Source organism: Scyliorhinus canicula, chromosome 18 (assembly GCF_902713615.1).
Source record: "Scyliorhinus canicula chromosome 18, sScyCan1.1, whole genome shotgun sequence".
NCBI lineage: Eukaryota > Metazoa > Chordata > Chondrichthyes > Carcharhiniformes > Scyliorhinidae > Scyliorhinus > Scyliorhinus canicula.
The window spans coordinates 105,946,192-105,969,572 of NC_052163.1; the positions used below are offsets into that span (position 1 = coordinate 105,946,192).

At 41.2% G+C, this 23,381-nt stretch overlaps 1 protein-coding gene across 15 annotated transcripts in view; it reads left to right on the forward strand.

The window, feature by feature from the left end:
• The window catches only part of LOC119953729 (protein unc-13 homolog A), a 482,106-nt gene that overhangs the window by 422,048 nt on the left and 36,677 nt on the right, over positions 1-23,381 (forward strand). For 6 of the 15 annotated variants that reach the window (XM_038778280.1, XM_038778279.1, XM_038778289.1 and 3 more), the window contains 5 exons: positions 7,652-7,681; positions 7,830-7,886; positions 8,539-8,619; positions 10,785-10,932; positions 23,192-23,248. In XM_038778280.1, coding sequence (XP_038634208.1) covers positions 7,652-7,681; positions 7,830-7,886; positions 8,539-8,619; positions 10,785-10,932; positions 23,192-23,248 — 373 coding nt within the window. The remainder of the gene's footprint in view (positions 1-7,651; positions 7,682-7,829; positions 7,887-8,538; positions 8,620-10,784; positions 10,933-23,191; positions 23,249-23,381) is intronic. The other 9 variants (XM_038778281.1, XM_038778293.1, XM_038778283.1 and 6 more) reach the window with 3 other exon arrangements.

Sequence of the window (23,381 nt, forward strand, 5' to 3'; positions counted from 1 at the left end):
GTATGTTGTATGTTTACAGCTGGATGCTGGATGTGCATATCAAGGAAATGCCCATCTCAGTAAAAGCTAACTGCTTGTCTTTGTCGAAATGTTATTATGTGTATCAGTTGCTACCACTGTTGAAGTAACAGCTGTAGTACATGTGTTTTCAACCGTTGGCTGATTCCTTTTCTGCAAGAGATACCCAATCAAAGATACCATGCTGAAATGCATCTGCAGTCATGTTTTGTTCATTGTTCATAATAAGAGCTGTTAACAATGATGATTGATGCAATATTCCAAAATTGTCTTCTGAAGTTAGTTTAAACATTATATTCTGTGCTCTTAGTTGTTTTTATTATTGATAGTGAATAAGAACTTTGATTGTTAAAACATTAGAACAGTATAATCTCTGATTAGAAATAAATACAATTATACATTTTTTGATGCAGTCATCAGGATAGTCATCTTGAGCTGAAGTAGCTGAAAAGCGCAGCCTTTCCTTTACACCACCACACTTTTTACTATCTTCACCTGATGAAGTACAATCCCGCAGGCCCTAGTAGCTCTCAGACAAGTGATCATTTATCATGTGTTAGTCTAAGTGGTGAACATATGTAAGCTATTTGACACTGGAACGATGCACAGTAGACTCAAAATAAAATGGGTTTATGTCAGGAATCCTTAGAATCCATACAGTGCAGAAGGAGATCATTCAGCACATAGAGGTCTGAACCAACCCTCCGAAAGAGCACCCTACCGGGGCCCACTGCCCCACCCTATCCCCGTAACCCCGTACATTGATCATGGCCAATTCACCAAACCTGCATATCTTTGGACTATGAGGCGAGACTGGAGGAAACTCACGCAAACACTGGGATAACGTGCAAACTCCATGCACACAGTCCCCCAAGGCCAGAATCCAACCCGGGTCCCTGGCACTGTGATGCAGCAGTGCGAACCACTGTGCCACCCTCATAAGAATCTGTAAAAATGTTACATCAGGCATACACCATGAACAGTAGATTCAAATTTTGGTGCTAAAATCAAAAGGGAACCCCAATACCATGTAGTACACATACACATGGAGCCAACTAGGTGTACAAATTGTAAATGCACCTTTTTCTGGAGATTTTCGTGGTATTTATTTTTAAAACATAATCTTCATAGGCCGGCCCATTTGTGATGCAGAGCCTGTGGTGCCTTTTTTTATAAAGCATCTTCTAACTGAACACAAGTAATTGTTTTATATAAGACTCTAACAGGATATTGTAGAGCAACTTGAATTTCTGAGAAATGTGATGGCCACATTTTTTAATATTGTGTTCAAATTAAGGTATATCAGTTATTCAGCTGGTATCAGTCATCCAAATTTGACAAAAGCTTCAAAAGCCTGAATTAGCCATATCTGCCTTACAGCTAAGCTTATTAGCCATAATGGAGATTGATTAATATTAATTTAACCCAATAATAAATCACACTAATAACAACTATGGCCTTTTCGGAGGATATCTTCAGACTGAATCACCCCTCTTACAAATAATTTTTTGTCACAATGGAAAATAAATTTATCACAATGCTTGAAGAATTAAGTTTTAATAAGTATTTGCACATTTTACGCACATTGCATTTCAATCTATCAGCTAGCATTTGATGCGAAGCATTCGTGTAGATTCATACAAATCTAAATTAGAAAAATGCCAGCATCTCTGATCCAGGCTGCCTAGACAAAGATGGTTTAGTATGGCACTTAACCCTGGAGGAGGAAATGAATTACCAGCTCCAGTCCAGTAGGGCAGAAATGCATAAAAAATGGCTAATTATGAACAGTTATAGACGGTGGGCAGAGAGATGCTGGAGAGACTCATTATACATTCCTCTCAGCATATTATCTCTAAAAGAAAGGATTTAACTTGCAAGTATCCTTACAAAAGCCTGTAACTTCTATTAGTAAGGTGTATGTACTGTTTAAAGAATGTGACACTAGTTTGGATTTGTTTTCTCCATGGCGAAGGAACAGCACTCGCTAGGCAACTCATTGCCAACTGCCCAAATACTTTTTTTCCAAGACTCCTAGTAATCCAGGGTATTTTCCAGTGTGGCATCTTTGATGTGGAATCTGCAGCATCTGTGAACAGTGCCAGCAATAGCAATTGAAATACCTTTACTGAGAAACACAGAGCCCCAATCAGCCAGGATACAACAGGAAGAGTCCAAACCAGAAAGTATAAACAGGAAGTTTAAGTAAGATTTAAATCATCTAGTGAAAGCAAAAAAGATTGGGAAGTATAGATGGGATTAATGATGAGAGATAAACAGAAAAAACTTTTAAAAATAATTTATTTATTTATTTTTTTAAATAATTTTATTCTCCCCCTTTTCGCATTTTCTCCCAAATTTACACCCAACAATAAACAATCAGTAACGAATGCAATGTCAATCCCCATATATAATAATAATATAATAATAACAGCTTATTGTCACAAGTAGGCTTCAATGAAGTTACTGTGAAAAGCCCTTAGTCATCACATTCCAGCGCCTGTTCGGGGAGGCCGGTATGGGAATTGTTCTGCATTACAAGACAGCTATTTAGCCTAGTGTGCTAAACCAGTCCCAGTGAAGGAACTGACTTTGATCAATGGCATATCAATGACAACAATCCCATCCTCCCACCAAACCCCCAAACATAAGCCCGCATGTTAACATAAACAAATGACAAAAAGGAATCAGGAATCACCCATAGTCACCATTAACACATACACTACCCCTCCTCCCAGCTCTCCACCCCCCCCCCCTAACATTCGATGTAATCCAATTCTCGAAAGTGCATAATTAATAACGTCCATGACTTGTCGAACTCCTTCAAAATAATTTATTTTTACAAAGAATCTGCACCATTAATTTTCTTCTGTGGGAATGAGATCCTGCACCTACAAAATTAGTTTTCAGGGCCACAGAAATGTTTCTAGTGAGGAAGTACTGCAAGTTCACACCATTACACTGATTGCAGAGCTGAAGCTTATTGACAAAGACTAGAACAATACATCCTTAGAAGGATTAGGATATTTCTGACAGAAATGCCTAGATTTGTGTGTTTAACTGTGAAGGCATGGGGGTCAGAATTGCTGTCAGATTCACCCTGTAATAGTAGTAAGTGCTAATAGCCTCGCTGTTATTATTTTAACAAAATCCAGGCAATAAATTGCCTCTATGAATTACCAATAATTTATCTTTAATATGGCTAATAGCAAAATTGTTAAACAGCTGTGGGAGTTTCAGGCTTTAGAGTGTTTTTAGCAGTGTAGATTTTGATTGGCCATAACATTGTCTGCAGGATTGGGCAGCATGGTGGCACAGTGGTTAGCACTGCTGCCAGGAACCCAGATTTGATTCCGAGCCTGTGGCCTTGGGTCTGTGTGGAGTTTACACATTCTCACCATGTCTGTGTGGGTTCCTCCGGGTGCTCCGGTTTCCTCCCGCAGTCCAAAGATGTACAGGTTAGGTGGATTGGCCATTCTAAATTGGCCTTAAGGTACAAAGGTTAGGTGGGGTTAAGGGGTTGCAAGGGACGGGGGTGGTGCAGACTCAATGGGCCGGAAAGGTCTCCTTCTACACTGTAGGGATTCTATGATTCTATGAAGATGACACTATGCATAATTTCACAGGCAGATAAGACACTTGAACTACATATTTGGTTCCTGCTGATGCTTGCTACCAGAGAGTCTGTATGGAGTTCTGAACGCAGCATTTGGAGATTTTGTCAAATTAAATGCAGGGAGATCATAGGACATTTGCCTTATTATCTTGCTACATAGCTTATTGATTTTTTTCTTTAGGTGAGAAGCTTTGAATTTGAGTTTGTTTAATTTTTCCCAAGTCACAGTACGTTATGAAAATACCCCAGCTAAACGCCATGAAGCTTTCAGGCCTAAAGCTGTCCATCAGACTCGATAAGAGTGCTTTATGTGTCCTTCCACCTAATGATGTCTTGCTAATTTTCTTTTATCTTGTTCCTTCAAAAGTCAATAAATCTTTGCCAGAATGATAATATATTCTCTATACTGCATAAAGTTACAAAGCCTATTGTTTTTGACTTTGGTCTGGTCAGGTGTAACGATTGGATTGTATTATCCCTTAATCAATACTTACAAAACAAGAGATTAAACTTTGTCCTGACTGAATGAATTTCAGTTTGATGTACAATTATTGGCTATACCTGGAATGATTTGGGAAGGATTCATTGTTATTCCAGTGGATAAAAGAAGACTTTAAAGCTGAATTGAATATGATATAATAATATTGGAATTAGTAAATATCAGTCTTGGCTGAGTGCTGGTGTTCTTCCCTTTCAAATATCGGGGCGATTTTCAACATGCATTCGCTGTCAGAGAGAACAGCAAAGCAGGTGGAAAATCTGGAGAGAATTGGGAAACTCGATTTTCTCCAGAGAGATCGTGTTCCCTGATTTTTCCTGCGCTTCGCTGGTGATGTAACAAAGATCACACCCACAAAGGGTGGTACCTCATTTAAATGCATTTCAATCAATTTTAATATTATTAACGGGCCTTCCCACGGGAGAGGGTTTGAGAATTTTTTTTTCCAAATAAGGGGTAATTTAGCACGGCCAATGCACCTAACCTGCACATCTTTAGGTTTTAGGGGTGAAACCCATGCAAACATGGGGAGTATGTGTAAACTCCACATGGACAGTGACCCAGAGCCCCCGGGATGGAACCTGGGACCTGGGCGCCGTGAGGCAGCAATGCTAACCACTGCACCACCGTGCTGCCCAAACCACAGACAATTAGAGAATTAACAATTTTAAATTTCTGAGCGCGCATCCAACCTGCTGAAAACAGGGTTAGGGTAGTTTTGGATTGTCGCGCATAGATCAAGCACATCTACGATGCTGTGCAGCTTTTGTGCTATATACTATGCTATCGTAAAACCAATCTCATATTTGCGATATGTCAGAAACTTATAACACAAGTAGTTTGCAGTGTTCTTCAAGGATCTTTTTTGTGACTTGCAGAGAAGAAAATATAGACAATGTTATGTATTCCATCAAACCTTACTTGAAATGACCTGATTGTTGAACAAGGGGTTTTATTTGGATTGCATTATACCTTTAAAAATCATGTTCAACACCTTTGTCATCTTAAACATCATAAGACCATAAGACATAGGAGCAGAATTAAGCCACCCGGCCCATCGAGACTGCTCTGCCATTCAATCATGGCTGATATTTTTCTCATCCCTATTGTTCTGCCTTCTCCCCATAACCACTGATCCCCTTATTAATCAAAAACCTATCTGTCCTGTCTTAAAGACACTCAGTGATTTGGCCTCCACAGCCTTCTGCTGCAAATAGTTCCACAGATTCTCCACCCCCTGGCTGTAGAAATTCCTCATCTCAGTTTTAAAAGATCGTCCGTTTAGTCTGAGATTGTGCCCTCTGGTTCTAATTTTTTCTATGTGGAAACATCCTCTCCATGTCCATTCTACCCAGGCCTCGCAGTATCCTGTAAGTTTCAATAAGATCCCTTCTCATTCTTCAAAAATTCCAACGAGTACAGACCCAGAATCCTCAACCGTTCCTCATACGACAAGCTCTTCATTCCAGGGATCATTCTTGTGAACCTCCTCTGCACCCTTTCCAAGGTTAGAACATCTTTCCTTAGATACTCGGCCCAAAACTGCTCACAAAATTCCAAATGGGTCTGACCAGAGCCTAATACAACCTCAGAAGCACATCCCTGCTTTTGTATTCTAGCCCTCTCGACGTGAATGCTAACATTGCATTTGCATAAGAGTTGATTGTTATCAAATCTGAAAAGATATTTTTGTCTACTAAATTACCACTCGAGCAAAGTGGGAAATGTGTTATAAGATTAATTGTCTTGCAAAATTATTTGTCTCTTGTTTGTCTTGTGATCTGCAACTATCCTGAACACAAAGAATATTTGATAGGGATTTATTCCAAAAATACAACTACTTCATACAAAGTGGGAAATAATATATATATGCGCAAGACAAACATTTCCTAGGGAACATTTATTTTGTCTCTGAAGATTCACACAAATTACTAGTTTCCAGACATTCACGATGAGAAATAAATTTGGCTAGGACTGATCACAGGAAGTTTTGCAACTACAATTACGTGCTCATTAACAATTCAGAACATTGATCTTTATTTAAATTCTACTTAAATCGACAGGAAAAAAAACACACATTGTGACACAAATGAAGATTAACTACTTCAGGACAAAAAATAAAGTGACGTAGATTGGAAGGGAAAAATAATTTTTATAGTGTCATCAGATTCTTGCCAGCAGGCAAGCAGCTGATCCACTTTATGACAAATGAGTCCATTGATCTGTACAGGCAATTAATTGTTCTTGTGGGCTAAACAAGGATAGTTTAGCCAACTACACGTGGTTGTAATCTTCGTAAATTTGGTATTCAAAGTTTTTCTACTGTATGTACTATGGCCCAGATGTTGTGGTGAGTAATGAAATGGTGTGCTCACTGCTGACCTCAAAGAAAGCTGCCCACAGGATCTAGCGATCTCTGTGGTGTGGATTTTACTTTCTCCCATGTTAATGTTTCTGGCACCAATTATAAAGGATATCTGTTGTCCAGCAAAAGTGATGTCATCAAACATGGTGACCAGCCAGTTGCTTTGAAGAATCCTCACTGGCAGCAAACTAGGAATTAAAATACATTTATCATTCTCTTGGGATTACAGTAGAAGTTTAAATATTAAAAACCTTCAAAATTATTATACAAAGCCTGTGGGATTTTTATAATTAAGGAGAAATTTGACATTTCACAAATAAACTTAAATTTTCCAGAGGTTTACGACGGTGGTATATGGCTCACCCCACTGTGGGATTCCCAGCGGCGAGGGATACATTAAATGGGGACCAGAATGGTGGGCCACCTCAGCCATCACAAAACGTGGAGTTGGATGCGCAGTAAATCCCGCCCAGAAAACTAACTTTTCTGGGTCAGAAAAGTTGCTGGGCATTACATTATGACTTGAGTACGGCATTTAAAACTCAGCTGCCCCTCATTCAACAAGGAGGAGGTTTTCCAAGGGCTTTTACAGTGAGACTATTCGCAAGAGTAAAAGTCCAAGGCACGTGATTTCAAAAGATTTCTACCTTTCGGGATTCCTATGACAGAGCAGGAAATCACTGGCAGCAACTTATGGATTTCCGCATTTAATTGTACACGTCCAGATGCCTGAAGTTGCAATCAGTTTCACAGTTATAATAATGGAGAATGCTGACAGTTTCACCATTGTTACAACCACAACGCCCAGACCTATGTAGCTTCATTTTACACAAGCAAACTGCATGTGTTGCATTGTATGATTTTGTTAGAGTTAATCTGAGCAGAAACTTAAGCCTCAAAATGCAACCTAGTTTTACGCACTAAAATCTTATCACCTGCTATGTTTTGTACCTCATAACCATGAGAACTGAACACCAATTTGAATTTAATCATTCTTCATATCTGTAATTATCAGCTACTTAAGGCACATTTCCATTTCCTGTTGTAAAATTCTCTCCCTGAATGTGTGGCCACCACTGTGATTTTTTGTTGATGACTTTCTGCATTCAATTCATAAGCAATATGTGAAAAGTAATAAATACTCTCTTTTCAGGGAAGGGTGAAGCTTGTCTGTCACAGCGATGTAAGAAAATAATTCGGTGTTGAATGTGTCTGTGAATGTATTTTGAAAATGTTTTGTGCAGTGCAAGATTGTAACTGTTGTTTTTATAGACTGTTATTTTAGCTGAGTTTTGGCATTCATTTTTATTTTCATCTTTTCTGTACCAAAGGGCACGCAGCTTATTTTCAATGCTGCAAAAGAACTGGGGCAACTTTCCAAGCTAAAGGTAGGTGTGTAATGCATCTTAATCCACATCATTACCCCTGTGACATGCAATCATCTACATGGTGAGGTTGCTTCTGTAGTAGAATTCCTGTTGTTCAGTGAACACTATAATTCCAGCCCATTGTACAAAATAACATGTTGTGCAAGGACAATTTATTCCACTGATTTTGCTCTGTGTCTAAATAGAGTATATATACTTGCTGGACTAAAAGCTAAGCATATAAATGAAGCAATTACATGTCTTTCACTTGTTTCTCTCGTATCTCCTCTCATGTCAGCTCCAGGCTCATTTTACCCATGTTTTAAATTAATATTCTACGAGGTAGTTTTAATTGTAATAGGTCATTGGTAAATTATAACAACCTCCTGCTCACTTTATCCTAATCCACCTAAACTGTTGACCATGTGGGTTTCCATCTTGGCCCTCTTACAGTGAAAAAGGTTGATAATGGTAAAAGCGCACAAGAAAATTTGAAATGCTGTCATATCTTTGAATGTAGAAAATAACACTTAGCGAATATGTGTCATTTTTTGGAAGAAGAAAATGGTTAGAATTAATATAAGAAATTTAGTGCTAGTAGTATATGAAGGCAAGCAGCTTTTCTATCCTTATTTGTTTTGGTACTCATTTATAAGGTCTTTTGTACTTTCAGGATCATATGGTCAGAGAAGAAGCCAAAAGTCTTTCCCCCAAGCAGTGTGCTGTAGTGGAGCTTGCACTAGATACTATTAAGGTAACAACTGTTTCAATTAATAAAAGCCTGAGGCTGAACTTTTCATCAGAATGCGAATGTTGGGATTAATTCTGGGTTCGGACCCCACACCGTGCAAGTGTTTGATCCCCAATAGAATTTTAAGAAATGGCTAATTACTGGCTAGATGGCACGTTAGCTGTTCAATTTATGATGGTGGGCAGGCTCCTGAGACAGGAGGGCCAATAGAGCAGGTCCTTTAGCACTGAAAGATCACCAACCCCATAGTCTTGAGGTCAGTGCTGCTGCTGTAGGTAGGAGAAGGAGTGAGTTGCTCTCTGAAGGATGTTCAAAACGTTAATTGAAAAGGTGGTCACAATTGCCAGATCATCATTGTGGAGGGAAACTTTCTCCATAGGGCAACTGTCCCTCTGGCTATCGTGGCTGCAGTGGAGGCTTAACATTAATGCTGGAGTACTGGCCCCTTGGTCTGTTTCCAGGAGGCCACCACCATTCATTGGCTGGGTTTCAGCCTCAGCTGGCAGGTCTGCACGTTGACTGAAAAACCTTGCAATCATCCCCACCCCCAGCCACTTCTGAAGCAGCCTCTTGTAAAATGATCTGGAGGTGGGCACATGCTGATCGGCTGGCCAGTAGTGAGAATTTTCCAGCCTGCCTGCCTGCTGTCCCACCTTGACAACTGAATGAAAGTTCAACCCTTGGTTTCCTGTGTTAATAAATGCACTTGATGGCAGAGGCGGACTTTCAATGAAATACACTGCACCAGTGGGGGGGGGCGGGCAGCCTGCGGCATAAATGAGGTCGCCGATCTAACATTTGGGTGCAAGACTGCAAAGCCTTCAGTGAGGAGGAGGTGCTAGCCAATGGCCATCGAGTGAGAGGGCTGGCCAGCAACCAACAGCGTCTTCTTGTTGTTTTTGCATGTTGAATTTACTACCATTTTTGGTGTCAGTCATTTCGCCCACTGATGGGGGAGGGGCTCGATGTCATTGGGGCGGGCTGCCAAGTCAACAGGGAGCTGTTGTGGGGCTCCCGCAAAGAGGGAGAGTGCAGGACCACCAATAGTGTAAGTCCACCTCTGCTTGATGGTCAGATTTGTATTTATTATTATGAAGCAGCATAATACAGTATCGATATTCCTCAATGATTAACCAGATTTAACACAAAATTAACCAGTCTATCAGACCATAAGACGATTGATAAAATGACTTAATGCAAGATGGAGAGATGTAGTAGTAGTTATCCATTAGTTAGAGTTGTAACTGAATCAGATCATATTCCAATTCCAGTGGCAAATATTTCAGTCCAGTTTGTTTTTATTCAGTACCCACTAATAAATACATCAATATGAAGATTAAACCATCTTAACCATGGCTAATCTGATCACCTATAGAGTTTATACACTGAACTTTGCAATTTCATACTCACTTATCCCTCTGTTATCTTTGCGTGATTTTCTTTATTGCTTACATTGTTATGCTGAATAAATGTCATTTTCTTTTTTTTTATTTTGTATTATTTTTGTGTCCTTATTCTTGAAGTCCTTGTAGTAAAACAGTGAAAGCAATACTGGCCATAATGTAAACTTGAGCCGCAGCCTCAAATTCAGAGCCATCTTGACTGATGCACTCCTAATTTGGATGAAGAGTGCTCTGGCTAGTAGATGTTTATATATTATTTTTCTGGACTGTGAGTGGCTTTATCATTACAAAGTTAGACAACCCTTGTAATGTAGATAACAGCCAAGTTGAACAAAAAGAATAATTGTCCATTGTTGGCTTTGTTTGGTGTTCGGCTTGGCGTCAAGGTGGCACAGCGGTTAGCACTGCTGCCTCACAGAGCCAGGGACCAGGGTTCGATTCCGATCTCGGGTGACTGTGTGGAGTTTGCACTTCCTCTCTGTGTCGGCGTGAGTTTTTTCCGTGCTCTCCAATTTCCTCCCACAGTCCAAAGATGTGCAGGTTAGGTGAATTAGCCATGCTAATATTGCCCAAAGGTTAGGTGGGGTTGCATGGATAGGAGCAGGGGATAGGTAGAGTGCTCAATTGGAGCAAGGGCCAGTGCAGACTCAATGGGCTGAATGGTCTCTTTCTGCATGTGGGGATTCTATGATTCTATGTGAAACATGAGTGTTGTGAACTTCAAATGAAATTCATGAAGTTGACTGAGAATCTTTAATAATTTAGCAATATTTCCATGCTGGTGGAGTTGGCCTGAAGAAGACCTTCTTAGAAAAGAGTCCGGACCTCCAATCTCTACGGTATGCTCTGTCGCTCTACACACAGGCTACTGACACCCTTATTAAAACATTTATCCAGTCTCAGTCATCTCAGGGTAAGTATAGCTTCAGTCTATCTGTTTCATTTGCTAGATGCACACCTGTTACCAGACAATCTTATCATTTTAGTCTGATTTGATTGCATATTCTGTAACGTTTAGATAACTTTAAGGGCCCTTTTAAGACTCATGATTGTGAAGGCTCACGAAAACTGACCATATTAATAGATATTAAAAAGCTGTATTCTGGGAACAAATGCGCTGGGTCAAAATAAGCAGAAGAAATATTTGAACTACTACTATTGATTTGTCTTTGCCCTTGCCTTGATGTCCCTTGTTTGATCAACTCTGTCCCTTATTTCAACACAGTTGCACTGAAATATTCATCAATACCATTAATAGTGGCATGTATATTGGTAATTTACGAGTGAAGTGTTTTCATTCTAAAACAATAAAGGAAGTCATGAATATATGTATTTACCTGTCTAATTTATGACATATTAATAGACTACTATGCTAAATTTAATTAGAAAACAACTAGATTTCCAGAAGTGTTAACATTATGGATCGTTAAGGGATCATTTGAAACAGTCATAACACTTGAAAAGCTGTAGCTGTTATGCTTTATTGAACACACTACTTGCTGCCAAATGTCACTAACTCTGTAGAGTTGGGATGCATTTATAGGGAGGCAACGGTATTGCCACTTAACTCATAATCCAGAGACCGAGGGCAAGATCTGGGAACCCGATTCAAATCTCAACACAGCAAATGGTGAAATTTAATAAGGAAGTCCGGAATTAAAAGTCTAATGATGACCATGAAACCATCGTTGATTGTTGTAAAAACCCATCTGGTTCACTAATGTCCTTTAGGGAAGGAAATCTGCCATCGTTACGGGATCTAGCCTATAGGTTACTCCAGACCCACAGCAATGTGGTTCATTCCCTCTGAAATGCTAACCCTAATGCTGGTCCAGCCAGTGACACCCACATCCCATAAATGAATTAAAAAATAATTTTATTAAGCATTTAATCATATTTATTCATCAAAGTGGGGCAGCACGAAGGCACAGTGGTTAGCACTGCTGCCTCACCTGCCACGGTCCCAGGTTCTATCCCGGCTCTGGGTCACTGTCCGTGTGGAGTTTGCACATTCTCCCCGTGTTTGCATGGGTTTCGTCCCCACAACTCAAAGATGTGCAGGGTAGGTGGATTGGCCATGCTAAATTGCCCCTTAATTGGAAAGATTAATTAGGTACTCTAAATTTATAAAAGAAAATGCATCATCAAAGTAAACTTTTCATTGAGGATGCTCTTTGTCTGCTCTTGACAACTTAATAGTTAGAGTTTAATTAATTACATTAATTAGATTATACATTAATTTTATAGCTTTTAACTTGCATTTATTTGTAAAACATGAGATCAAGTGCCCTAATAAAATGATCTACTCAACCACCCCTGATGCCCTAGTCTCTGTTAAAGCTGTTACTCATAATCACTCCCTTGCATTAGATGGTTCAGACCAGATTCAAGCAGCAATATCTAAATTATCGTCAACTTCTACATTTGAAGGGCAGCACGATGGCACAGTGGTTAGCACTGCTGCCTCACATGCCGAGGTCCCAAGTTCGATCCCGACTCTGGGTCACTGTCCATGTGAAGTTTGTACATTCTCCCCGTGTTTGCATGGGTTTCGCCCCCACAATCCAAAAGATAGGCAGGATAGGTGGATTGGCCATGGTAAATTGCCCCTGAATTGAAAAAAATAAATTGGATACTCTAAATGTAAAAAAAAAAATTCTACATTTGGTCATTTGCTGACTGATTAAACTATTTCTGACATTTGGAATAAATTTCCATTTTTGTCAATATTATTTCTATGTACGTTTATTGCAATCTTTGGACCTTATGAAATAAAATACTTTGTGTAGCGTTTATCCTTGCTTTTCCCATACTTATTTCCTTGCAGCCAAATGCAAAATCTGCCATGAACTAGCACAATCATACATTTTAAAACAAAGGGCGATATTTACTGGCTGTTCAGGCTGGTGGGCTATTCCAGTCTTCCCGGTGACCAACGGCAGATCAGAAAATCCCACTGGCTGGCTGCTTCCGCCGTCGGAAAACATGCAGCGGGTTGGTCAGTAAATCCCACCCATAGTCTTTTTTGAAGAAGGTTTTGCCTTGGAGAATACAGCTTGATTTGCCATATGGTAACTTGATAAAACTTGATTAACACAACTGAAAATGGGTTCACCATGAAAATGAGCATTTTCAATCACAGGGTGACATTTTACCCATATTTAGCAGAGTTCAACAGCGAGCCGTAAAAGTGGCACTGCAGCTGTCAGCACCAATGCCAGCTTTCTGTGCCATAACATTGGAAACATAGGAATAAAAAGGCAATGGGTGGGTCCCGTGACATCATGCTGGCGGGACAGGCTATGATTGAGCCCGATAGCCCCACCAGCAGCGTAGTTTTTTAAAGACTGGGGCACTATTTTTAAAAATAAATTTAGAGTACCCAATTCATTTTTTCCAATTAAGGGGCAATTTAGCATGGCCAATCCACTACCCTGCACATCTTTGGGTTGTGGGGGCGAATCCCACGCAGACACGGGAAGAATGTGCAAACTCCACACGGACAGTGACCCAGAGCCAGGATCGAACCTGGGACCTCGGCGCCGTGAGTCTGCAGGGCTAACCCACTGCGCCACCGTGCTGCCCTAACTGGGGCACTATTTTTAAAGGTTACTTCAGTGTACAAATATACATAGGGAATTTCACCCGGCACTTGCCCCAGACAGTGCGGGGGGCTCTGCCAATGGCAGTGCCTTGGCATAACCTCACGTACTCACCTGAGCTCACCTGGGAGGTCTGCTAGCCAGGTGCATGTCGTGAAAGACCAGTTGGTCTACCCGCACACCGACGTGAATTGATTTTTTTAACGGGGAGTGATTCAGGGATAGAGGCCTGATAATGATGTGTAAATTAGCTCATTGGGCTAGACAGCTGGCTTGTAATGCCAGCAGCAATTCCCATACCAGCTGAGAATTCTGAATTCTCCCTCTGTGTACCCAAATAGGCGTCAGAATGTGGTGACTAGGGTTTTTTCATAGTAACTTCATTGCAGTGTTAATGTAAGGCTACTTGTGACAATAAAAGGATTATTATTTATTTATTTAAATGTATGATAATGATGATCCTAACATTAACATTGGAATTCCCTTTTTGTCACTTGTGGTGGGGTGTAACCACGTCTCGCTTTTATATCGGCGTAAAACGCAATTTGAACATCTTGAGCTATTCCGCTCATGTCGCCAATTCCTCACGAAAAAAATAGGAGCAGAAAGTCCCCTCCCCACCCCCCACAGTGTCAATCCACTGCTTGTGAGTAACTTAATCTTAAAATATTAACAATATTATTAAAAATATCCAAGAGTGAGATTGGGGTACAGTAATCAATCCCATTCATTTTTTAAAAAATCGTTCACAACCTTTCAAAAAATGTATCTATTAATGTCCTTGCGGCCCAAAAATCCAACTTGATTTTTGGAGCCGTTAAATTAGCAATGAGCATAAAATCCCAATCATAAATAATTCCCCCTGGGGACAAGACCAGTTCTGATATGCAGAGCTTGCTTCTAGCATAATGTTTTGAAGACTAGAGCAAATGATCGCAGAAACTCAACTTGCACTCCATGCAAATTATACTCCTCAATCTTTTGTGTCAGTTTCACCAATGTCGGACATTGCATTAAGAAAACCAGGACAATCAAGCAGAAATTCCAGGGCATAGTTTTTACAAGGCATAGCATAATAGCGTTCCCACTGATTAACATTTATATATACTTTAACTGCCTTGTGTTCAGTAACTAGAAAATAATTTCATTGCCAAATGTGGTTACGTTTGTTATTTCCAGATCCTGCTAAAGAAAAGTTTGCTGAAACCCACCATTAGATTTTATCCTGGACATAATTATTTAAACAACATAGTTTCAAAGCCCAGTGGTTTGAAAGGCAGATATTGTATGATGAAATGGAATTGAGATAAGATACAAAACATGTTATTAACATTGCCAGAAATGCTGTTTCGATAATAGATGCAGGCCAATGCACAAAACATAAACAAAACCTCACACCACACATGGAATCAGTGGCCATTCACTGCATATCAGTCATTCTACATCTCTTGGAGGTTACCTGCAGAAATTCATCAGTGAGTAGATTTAACCGTTCAATATTTTGCACAGTTGACTTGGCTTGGCACAACTCCTTTTCACTGCATTTACATCATTAACATTGACAACATAATTTTGCTTTGACTGTGAACAATGGAAGATACTTGACCAAACAGCAGTGTAATTCTTTTTTCATTTCATTCATTTCATTTTGTTACATTATTAGTCTACTGGATCTATTAGGCACCTGGCTGTGAAAATATTCTATTACCCCATCCTGGAACGATCAGAGTGTGGTAGTTTCACCATGAAAGCATTGAAAACTGCAAACTTTTCATTGCTCGTCATGTGTGGTGTCCAGGTCTCTTTCCAGTCAAACTTTATACAAAATGACTACTTCCTTCATGTATTCCATAAAGTGGAAATGAGACCCCACTAAATAGTAATAGTCCAACTACAATTAGTTTGAACAAGGTTAAAGATGTGAATGTATGAAAGAGGAAACAGAAAAGATTCATGAGAATGGTTCCAGGAGTGAGGTACTCAGTCACAGAGATCGGTTCGAGAAGCTTGGTTGTTTTCCTTCGCGAAAAGAAGGTTAGGGGGAGATTTGATGGAGGTGATCTGAACAGAGTAGACAGGAAAGAAACTGTTCCCATTGGCATAAGTGTCACAAAGCGGGGGACATTAATTTAATATGAATGGCAAAAGAACCAGGGCAACATGAGGAACTGTTTATATACAAGTAGTTAAGATCTGGAAAGTATAGCTTGGAAGTTGGATGGAGGCTGATTCAATTAAGACATTTGAAAGCGCACTGGATAACTGTCTGAAGAGAAAACATTTGTAGGGCTACAGGGAAAGGAGGTTTGGAGGGATGGGGGGGGGGGGAAGAGTGGGACAAGCTGAGTTTTTCTTGCAGAGACCCACAGGTCGCAGGCTTTTTGCTTAACTATTTGCTGGCCATGAGTAACTCTATTACTCTCCGCAGATTGCTAATATCTTTTAAGAAAGTCTTGTTGAATCCATACTGAGGGTGGGATTTTCTGTGCAACACACTGCTTGTTTTGAGGGGGCGGAGGAGGCCCGCCATTATGGAGGGCGACGGGATCTTCTCATTCTTTCCTGTTGAATGCACACCTCGCCCCCGAGAAAGCCACAGCGGGGGTGCATCGCCGGCAGGACCGGAAGATCCCATCAATATGAACGGCCATAGAATTCTAGCCTGGGTGACTACCGTTTGTCTAAGTAGTCAAATATATTAGACTGCAGGTGAAATCGATATTGTATAAATGCTCAGGTCCTAATGTGTGCCAATTCCACAACACTTCCCAATAACTTTAATATTTTATTTGAACAAATGGATCCCCCATGATAAACAGATGGGACCAGCTGTGCCACAGCAGCAGGTTTATTTCAGGATCAAACTTCAGATCTACAGCTCAGCTTACCTATGTATCCCAGAAGCTATTAAAACTGTTTTATCACACAAATATAATCTCCAAGTCTTGATCATTTATTTGTAAATACAATGCATGCCAGTGAAAGGACCATTAATCATTTATTACCGGTGCCTGTTGAGAAACTGAAGACTGCAAAGTAGATATTAACAAGACTGATACCCTGTTAGATCTGCCATCATTGACCCTATATATGTCCTATTTCCACCAGCAGCGGTGTGTGGTTGGGAGGGTGTGACCCTGGGAGCCCTCCGCATTGACTTCGGACCCCATGGCCAGAACTGTACATTCCCCCCTACGCCAGCACATTCTGAGGTTGGGGGGGTGGTGGGGCGTGTGAGATTGCACAAATTAGATTCCCTCCGGGTTCCCACCTTCCCAGATCTCTCAACGATTTTATGTGCCAGACAGGGTCTTGGATGGGAAGTTCACCCATGTCCCACTTGAGGCCGTTAAGTAGTGGCCACTTGGTGTGTTTCCTGCCCAGCCTCAATTTTTGGGTTGGCATGTGGATGATAGCTCAGATGGTGAAACCCAGAATTGAAGAAGGATCCATCTCAGGCGGGATGGGGGGATGGAAGTTGCTCACCTAATACTTCGTAAGTATTAAATATACTTAAAAAGCACAGAAGACAACGTGAAAGTTTCTTATGCTTCAAGGTCCAGGCTTCCTTGAATGCTGACAGCACAGCCAAAGTCTGTCTTGTTTCTGAAGTGATGTTAAACTGCGTCGCAGAAGAATTGTAGCACCAAAGAAGCAGTGAAGCTGTGTCAACCTCTAAGGATTAAGTTGTCAAGTTTTATCCCCTAATCCTAAGGATTCCTTGTCCCTTATTAGGAAGTAGTCTGAATTAACCTTTTTCAGTGGGTAAGGGTGAGGGTCACATGGCATCACCTCATCTCTGTAACAAGAGGCATGTAAGTTGACACATCTGTCCATCCCTTTTTGTCTGGGCCCCACGTAGTTACTGCAGTAAAATGGCCAACAGCCTGAATCTTGGGTCCAATACAGAATTGGATATTTTAAATTAAAGCCACAGTCAGAACTACAGAGAGGTCTGATGGGAAGTCAAACAGCCAACCCAAATGCACTGACCAGAGACTGATGTGTCACCCTATTCCCATGGATACTCAGGATATTAAGAACAAATGCTAGTTGTAATATTTAGCAAGGTCTCTTCATGAAATATAGATGTTCTTATGCTACAGTTATGGTTAATAGATCAAAGCATTATCAAATCTAAGTCGAATTTTAAAAAAGGGGTTTAGTCTAAAAAATATCAAGACAAAGAAGCCATACTGAATTCAAACTGTTGGTCAAAGCCTTTGCTTATTCCTTTAAAGCTGACAGAGGCCTCGGATTACACATGGTCTAATTAAAACAGAGGACAATTTTGATCTGGCCAGTTACTGTCCTATCACTCATCAGTAAAGTAATGGAAGGAGTCAGCAACAGTGCTATTACCAGCAATTACTCAGCAATCACCCGTCCACCAGTTTGCGTTCCACCAGGCTCATTTGGCTCCAGACCTCATTATAGCCTTGATCCAAATATGGACAAGGGCTGAATGCAAAAGGTGAAGTGAGAGTAACTGCCCTTGACATCAAGGCAGCATTTGACCAGGTGTGACATCAAGGAACCCAGAGAAAATTAAAGTCCAGGAAAATTGGGGGGGAAATCTCTCCATAATTAACACAAAGGAAAAGTTCCTGCAGGAGTTGCCCAAGCACCTTCAAATACTTCATTAATTACTTTCAATCCACCATAACATGAGAAGTGGAGATGCTCACTGACGATTGTGCAATGTTCAGAATAATTAGTAGCTCCTCCAATAGAGAAGCAGTTCATGCCCACATGCAACAAGACCTGGACAACTTTCAGGCAATGTCAGGGAGGCACTGACAGGTTGGCAGGGGCACTACTATCCACCTGCATGCCAGGTTGGCACTGCCAGGGATCAGGCCCGGGGTGCCTGCCCTTATGAGGTGGGGTGAAGGACGGCTCGAGGACCCCCTAACAGGTATGTTGGGTGGGGGGTAGGGGTCCGGAGGCCGCGGTGGGAGGTTCCAGAGATCAGGGAGATCAGGGAAGCAATTAAAAATGACCCCGATTTCTTCCTGCACTGAAGAGCTGAGCTTGTGAAATGAATCTGATTTTACTCCAGTATTGGAAATATGGTCAAAATATGTAACCCAAACTGTTTTGGGTTACAGTTTCCAGCTGATTTATAAACTTTCAGATTCAGATGTGACAAACTTTTCATAAACAACATTTATTTAATTTTGAAAAACTGAGAGTAAGGCTGTTCTAAATTCCAATTGAAACGCTTGAAACTGATTCATAGTGAAGCTATAAATGCCCGCATTGTACTGTTTTGACTGTGATCCAATTCACTGTATCTTTAATGGAGCTTTTAGTCATTCTTAAATAAAACGGTAACTTAACTGGAATTAAATGTGTCAGGTAGGTGGGGATGAAGTATTGGATGACTTAGTGAGTTGCAGTACTATCTTATTGATGTTTGAAACCAACAGCAACAATGTGCCTTTACATGGTGCCTTCAACATAGTAAAACATCCTAAGCACTTGACATGAATGTCAAAAAACAATATTACGGAGTGTCTAAAGAAGGATAGCTCCAAGACAAAGGGGTTTCGGGAAAGAATTCCAGAGCCTCGGGCCCAATCAGCTGAAGGCACAGTCACCATTGGTGGAATAATTAAAATGAGGAATGTGCAAGAGGCTATAATTGGAAGGGTGCAGACATCTTGGAGTGTTGTATGCTGGAGGAGGTTACAGAGATGGGGAGAGACAAGACTGTGAAGGGTTTTGAAAACCAGTCTGAAAATGTTAAAAACAATGCGTAGTTAGATCAGGAGCCAACATAGGTCAGTGAACATAAAGGTCATGGCGGTGGAGCGGGGGTCTTTGTGGGTATTTAGATATGGGCAACAAAGTTTTGGATAAGTTCAAGTTAATGGAGGGTGGAAGGTAGGCCAGCCAGGAGAGCATCAGAATAGTATTGAAGATGGTGACATTGTGGTAATGGAGATGGTGGCATAGTGGGAATGTCACTGAACCAGCAATCCAAAAGCCCAGACTAATGCTCTGGGGTCATGGGTCCAAATCCCACCATGACTGCTGCTGGAAATTAAATTCAATCAATAAATCTTGAATTGAAAGCTAGTCTCAGTAATGGTGACCACGACAACCATCATCGATCATTATAAAAATCATGTGATTCACTAATGCCCTATAGGGAAGGCAATCTCCCATCATTGCTAGTTTAGCTTACACGTGACTCCAGACCTGGTTGGCTCTTAACTCCCCTCTGAAGTGACCTAGCAAACCAATCTTGCCAAAGATAATTAGGGATGTCCTCTGCAACGACACCTGCATCCATTAAAGAATGAAGGGGGAAAAAAAGTAACATCTAGAGGTAACAAAGATGGGCCGGGATTCTCCGATGCGAGTCCGCCCAACTGCCAGCGAGAATGGAGAATTTGGAGTTCAGCCAAATCTCCATTCACTGCAGCGGGCATGGAGAATCCCGATACGTGAACGGACAGAGAATCCCGACACGTGAATGGACGGAGAATCCCACCCGTAGTTAGCAGTGTCAGCAGTAATGAGTTGCAGTGGAAATAGGCAATGTTACAGAGATGGAAGTAGGCAGACTTGGTGATGGAGTGGATATGTGGTCAGAAATTCATCTCAGAGTCACATAGGATGACGAGGTTGTGTGTGGTCTGGTTTTGCCTCTGTAAGTGACCAGGAAGAGGGATGGAGATAATGGTTAGGGAATCAGGGGTGGAATTCTCCGACCCCCTGGGGGGTCAGAGAATCACCCAGGGCCGGCGTAAATCCCGCCTCCGCCGTGGCCAAAATTCTCCGCCACCCGGGAATCGTCGGGGGCGGGAATCGCGCCGCGCTAGTCGGCGTGCCCCCCGCGCCGATTCTCCGGCCTGCGATGGGCCAAAGTCCCACCGCTGTCAGGCCTCTCCCGCTGACATGGTTTAAACCTGGTGCCGGTGGGAGCAGGCGGCGCGAGCGGGCCCGGGGTCCTGGGGGGCGCGTGGGGCGATCTGACTCCAGGGGTTGTCCTCACGGTAGCCTGGTCCGCGATCAGGGCCCACCGATTGGCAGGCGGGCCTGTGCCGTGGGGGCACTCTTTTTCTTCCGCCGCCACCACGGCCTCCACCATGGCGGAGGCGGAAGAGACCCCCTCCACCGCGCATGCGCCGGGGTGACGTCAGCGGCCGCTGACGCTCCGGCGCATACGCGGACTCACGCTGACCGGCGAAGGCCTTTTGGACAGCCGTGGCAACAATCGGCACGGCGCCAAAGGCCGTTCGCGTCGGTCGGAGGGGCGCCAACCACTCTGGCGCGGACCTAGCCCCTAAAGGTGCGGAATTGGGGGGCCCGACGCCAGAGTGGTTCTTGCCACTCCATTACGCCGGGACCCCCCCCCCCCCCCCCCCCCCCCCCCCCCCCCGCCCCGCCGGGTAGGGGAGAATCCCGGCCCAGGTTTGTGGTGGGGTTCTGGAGACAATGACTTGAATAATTCCTTGGAAGAAGTAATGAATCAAATCAAATCAAAAATTCAGGACACATGGTGGGCAAGCAATGTTACCAATCAAACAGTAGAGAGTTTGAGAGAGAGATGATTCTGAGATAGGATTGAGTGTCACCAATGTGCATGTGAAAATTCACGTTTTAGGATTGTGGGCTGATGTAAATGAGAAATAGTCCGGGACTGCATGTAATTCTCTAACTATGTTTGGAGAGACCAGAGGAAAACCAGATGAAGCAAGTCACATCATGCTGGGTGAGAATGTTATAGTCAGCCATGCAAAAAGCAGACAAGAGGTCAAGAAGAATGAGGATTACCAGGATCTCAATCACTTTGGATGTCATTTATGATGCCCGATGGATTAAATGATTCCCCTCTCTGATTGATTTAAATGGGGAATGGTTTTGACCAGTTTATGTAGTTGTTCTCATAATTTGCAAGCATCAAGGCTGCCCATGATTCTGCAGTAGAATCATAGAATTCCTACAGTGCAAAAGGAGGCCATTCAGCCCATCGAGTCTGCACCAACCCTCTGAAAGAACACCCTACTGAGGTCCACTCTCCTGCCCTGTACCCGTAACCACACAACCCCACCAAGCCTGCCTTTAAATTGACAGCTCATCTGAGACTGATGTTATAAGAAATGGAGGTCATACTTGTGCACAGAATACTGTATTGCACAAGTTTTATGGCTTTGGGACAGATGATTAGAAATGTTCTCAACTTTTAAATTGAACTTGTTTTGCAAAAAGTTAGTAAAAGTTATATTTCCTATGTCTTGTACAGTGTGCTTCAATATTAATATTGATATATATGTTGGGTGTGATCACAATTTACTCATTGTTCAATGTCTTGTATCAAAACCTGTTTTTGAAATTTCTCTACAGTCAAACTCTAAGATCACTGGAATATCAAACAGATTGTAACTAGTATATACTTCACCATCATAATTAAATAATTAAACTAATGTTGGGATATAACAAGAGTAAAGCAAAATTTAATTGGAAATTATCACACTTAGTATGTCATTCGTTTACATGTTATTACTGTGACAAAACACACTGTAATGTCTTAATGCAATGTATAAAAATTTGTCCTAAATTGTAATGTGTTGAAAGGTCAGATGACAAAGCTTAAAAATTGATCTTTGCGATGAGTCAATAAGTTTTTACAATGCATTCAGTGTCAAAATTTGGATTTTGCAGATCAGCTACGGAGCTAATATGGAAAACTAAATTTGTTCTTTAGGTAAAAATTTACAGATTGACTTTTAAAAGTCTTATTTTTGGAATAATTTCATAGTTCCCAATTAATTTTCTGATTCAAATCTGAAGAAATTAAAGGAATAAAACAAATTTTTCGACCCAGCTAAACACTAATAAATTACCCCAGATTTATCAAGTGAAACATAGATTGTCGATAATAAACAGAAATTTTGTTATAGCATATCTATATGTATATATAATAATGGACATTTAACAAATTTTGTATAGAAGTTGGTTTTCCAGCTTATAATCATACTGGAAAATATTCACTCAATTACCCGATAATCTGAAATATTAGTGTCAATATTCGACATCTGAGAAAGTCGACCCACAATGTTTGCTCCAAACCTTATTTTAAAAGTATAAAGTATGGTAGGTAGAGCTATCAGAGTATGGTATCAAGCTCCCTCTTTTGAGGAATTATGAAATGATCTGGATAAAATACCTAGTGAATAAAATTGTAGAGCAGGTGATCTATTAATTTGCTGAGTTCTATGCTTTTCCATAACAACAGAATACTGAAAAAATGCCTGGTTTCAACATTCTATTAATAGTACATCAACTCTAACACCACATGAACCAACCAATAATACTGACTTCAAACAAGGCAACAAAAATATGAGATGGTTCTCAGCATTGTCATTTGACCTTTACAAACCTTTGATTGAAAATTGTAGTATCCTATGAGTGTCTGAACTGTTTTCTCTGATAACCTTCATTTGTCTAAAGATGTTTGCAGGTTAACTGCTGTGTCTGTCTACTATGCATATTCTCACTTCAATTTCTTCTTCCTTTCATTTTCGCCTGCCGTCTGGCTTTGATTTCACAACTCAGTGCATGGTGGGAAGGGTATTAGGTTTACCCATAGCGAGGAGGTTTATCCTGAAAAGGGTACGTTCGAGCATAATGTTGCCATTAATGGCAGCATTAGAATGCCTGGGCTTGAAACAACTGTTCACTTGATGTCCAAGTGGGACTTTCAAGAATCTAGTACTAAACACCCAAATTGAGCAGTCTTTGTGCA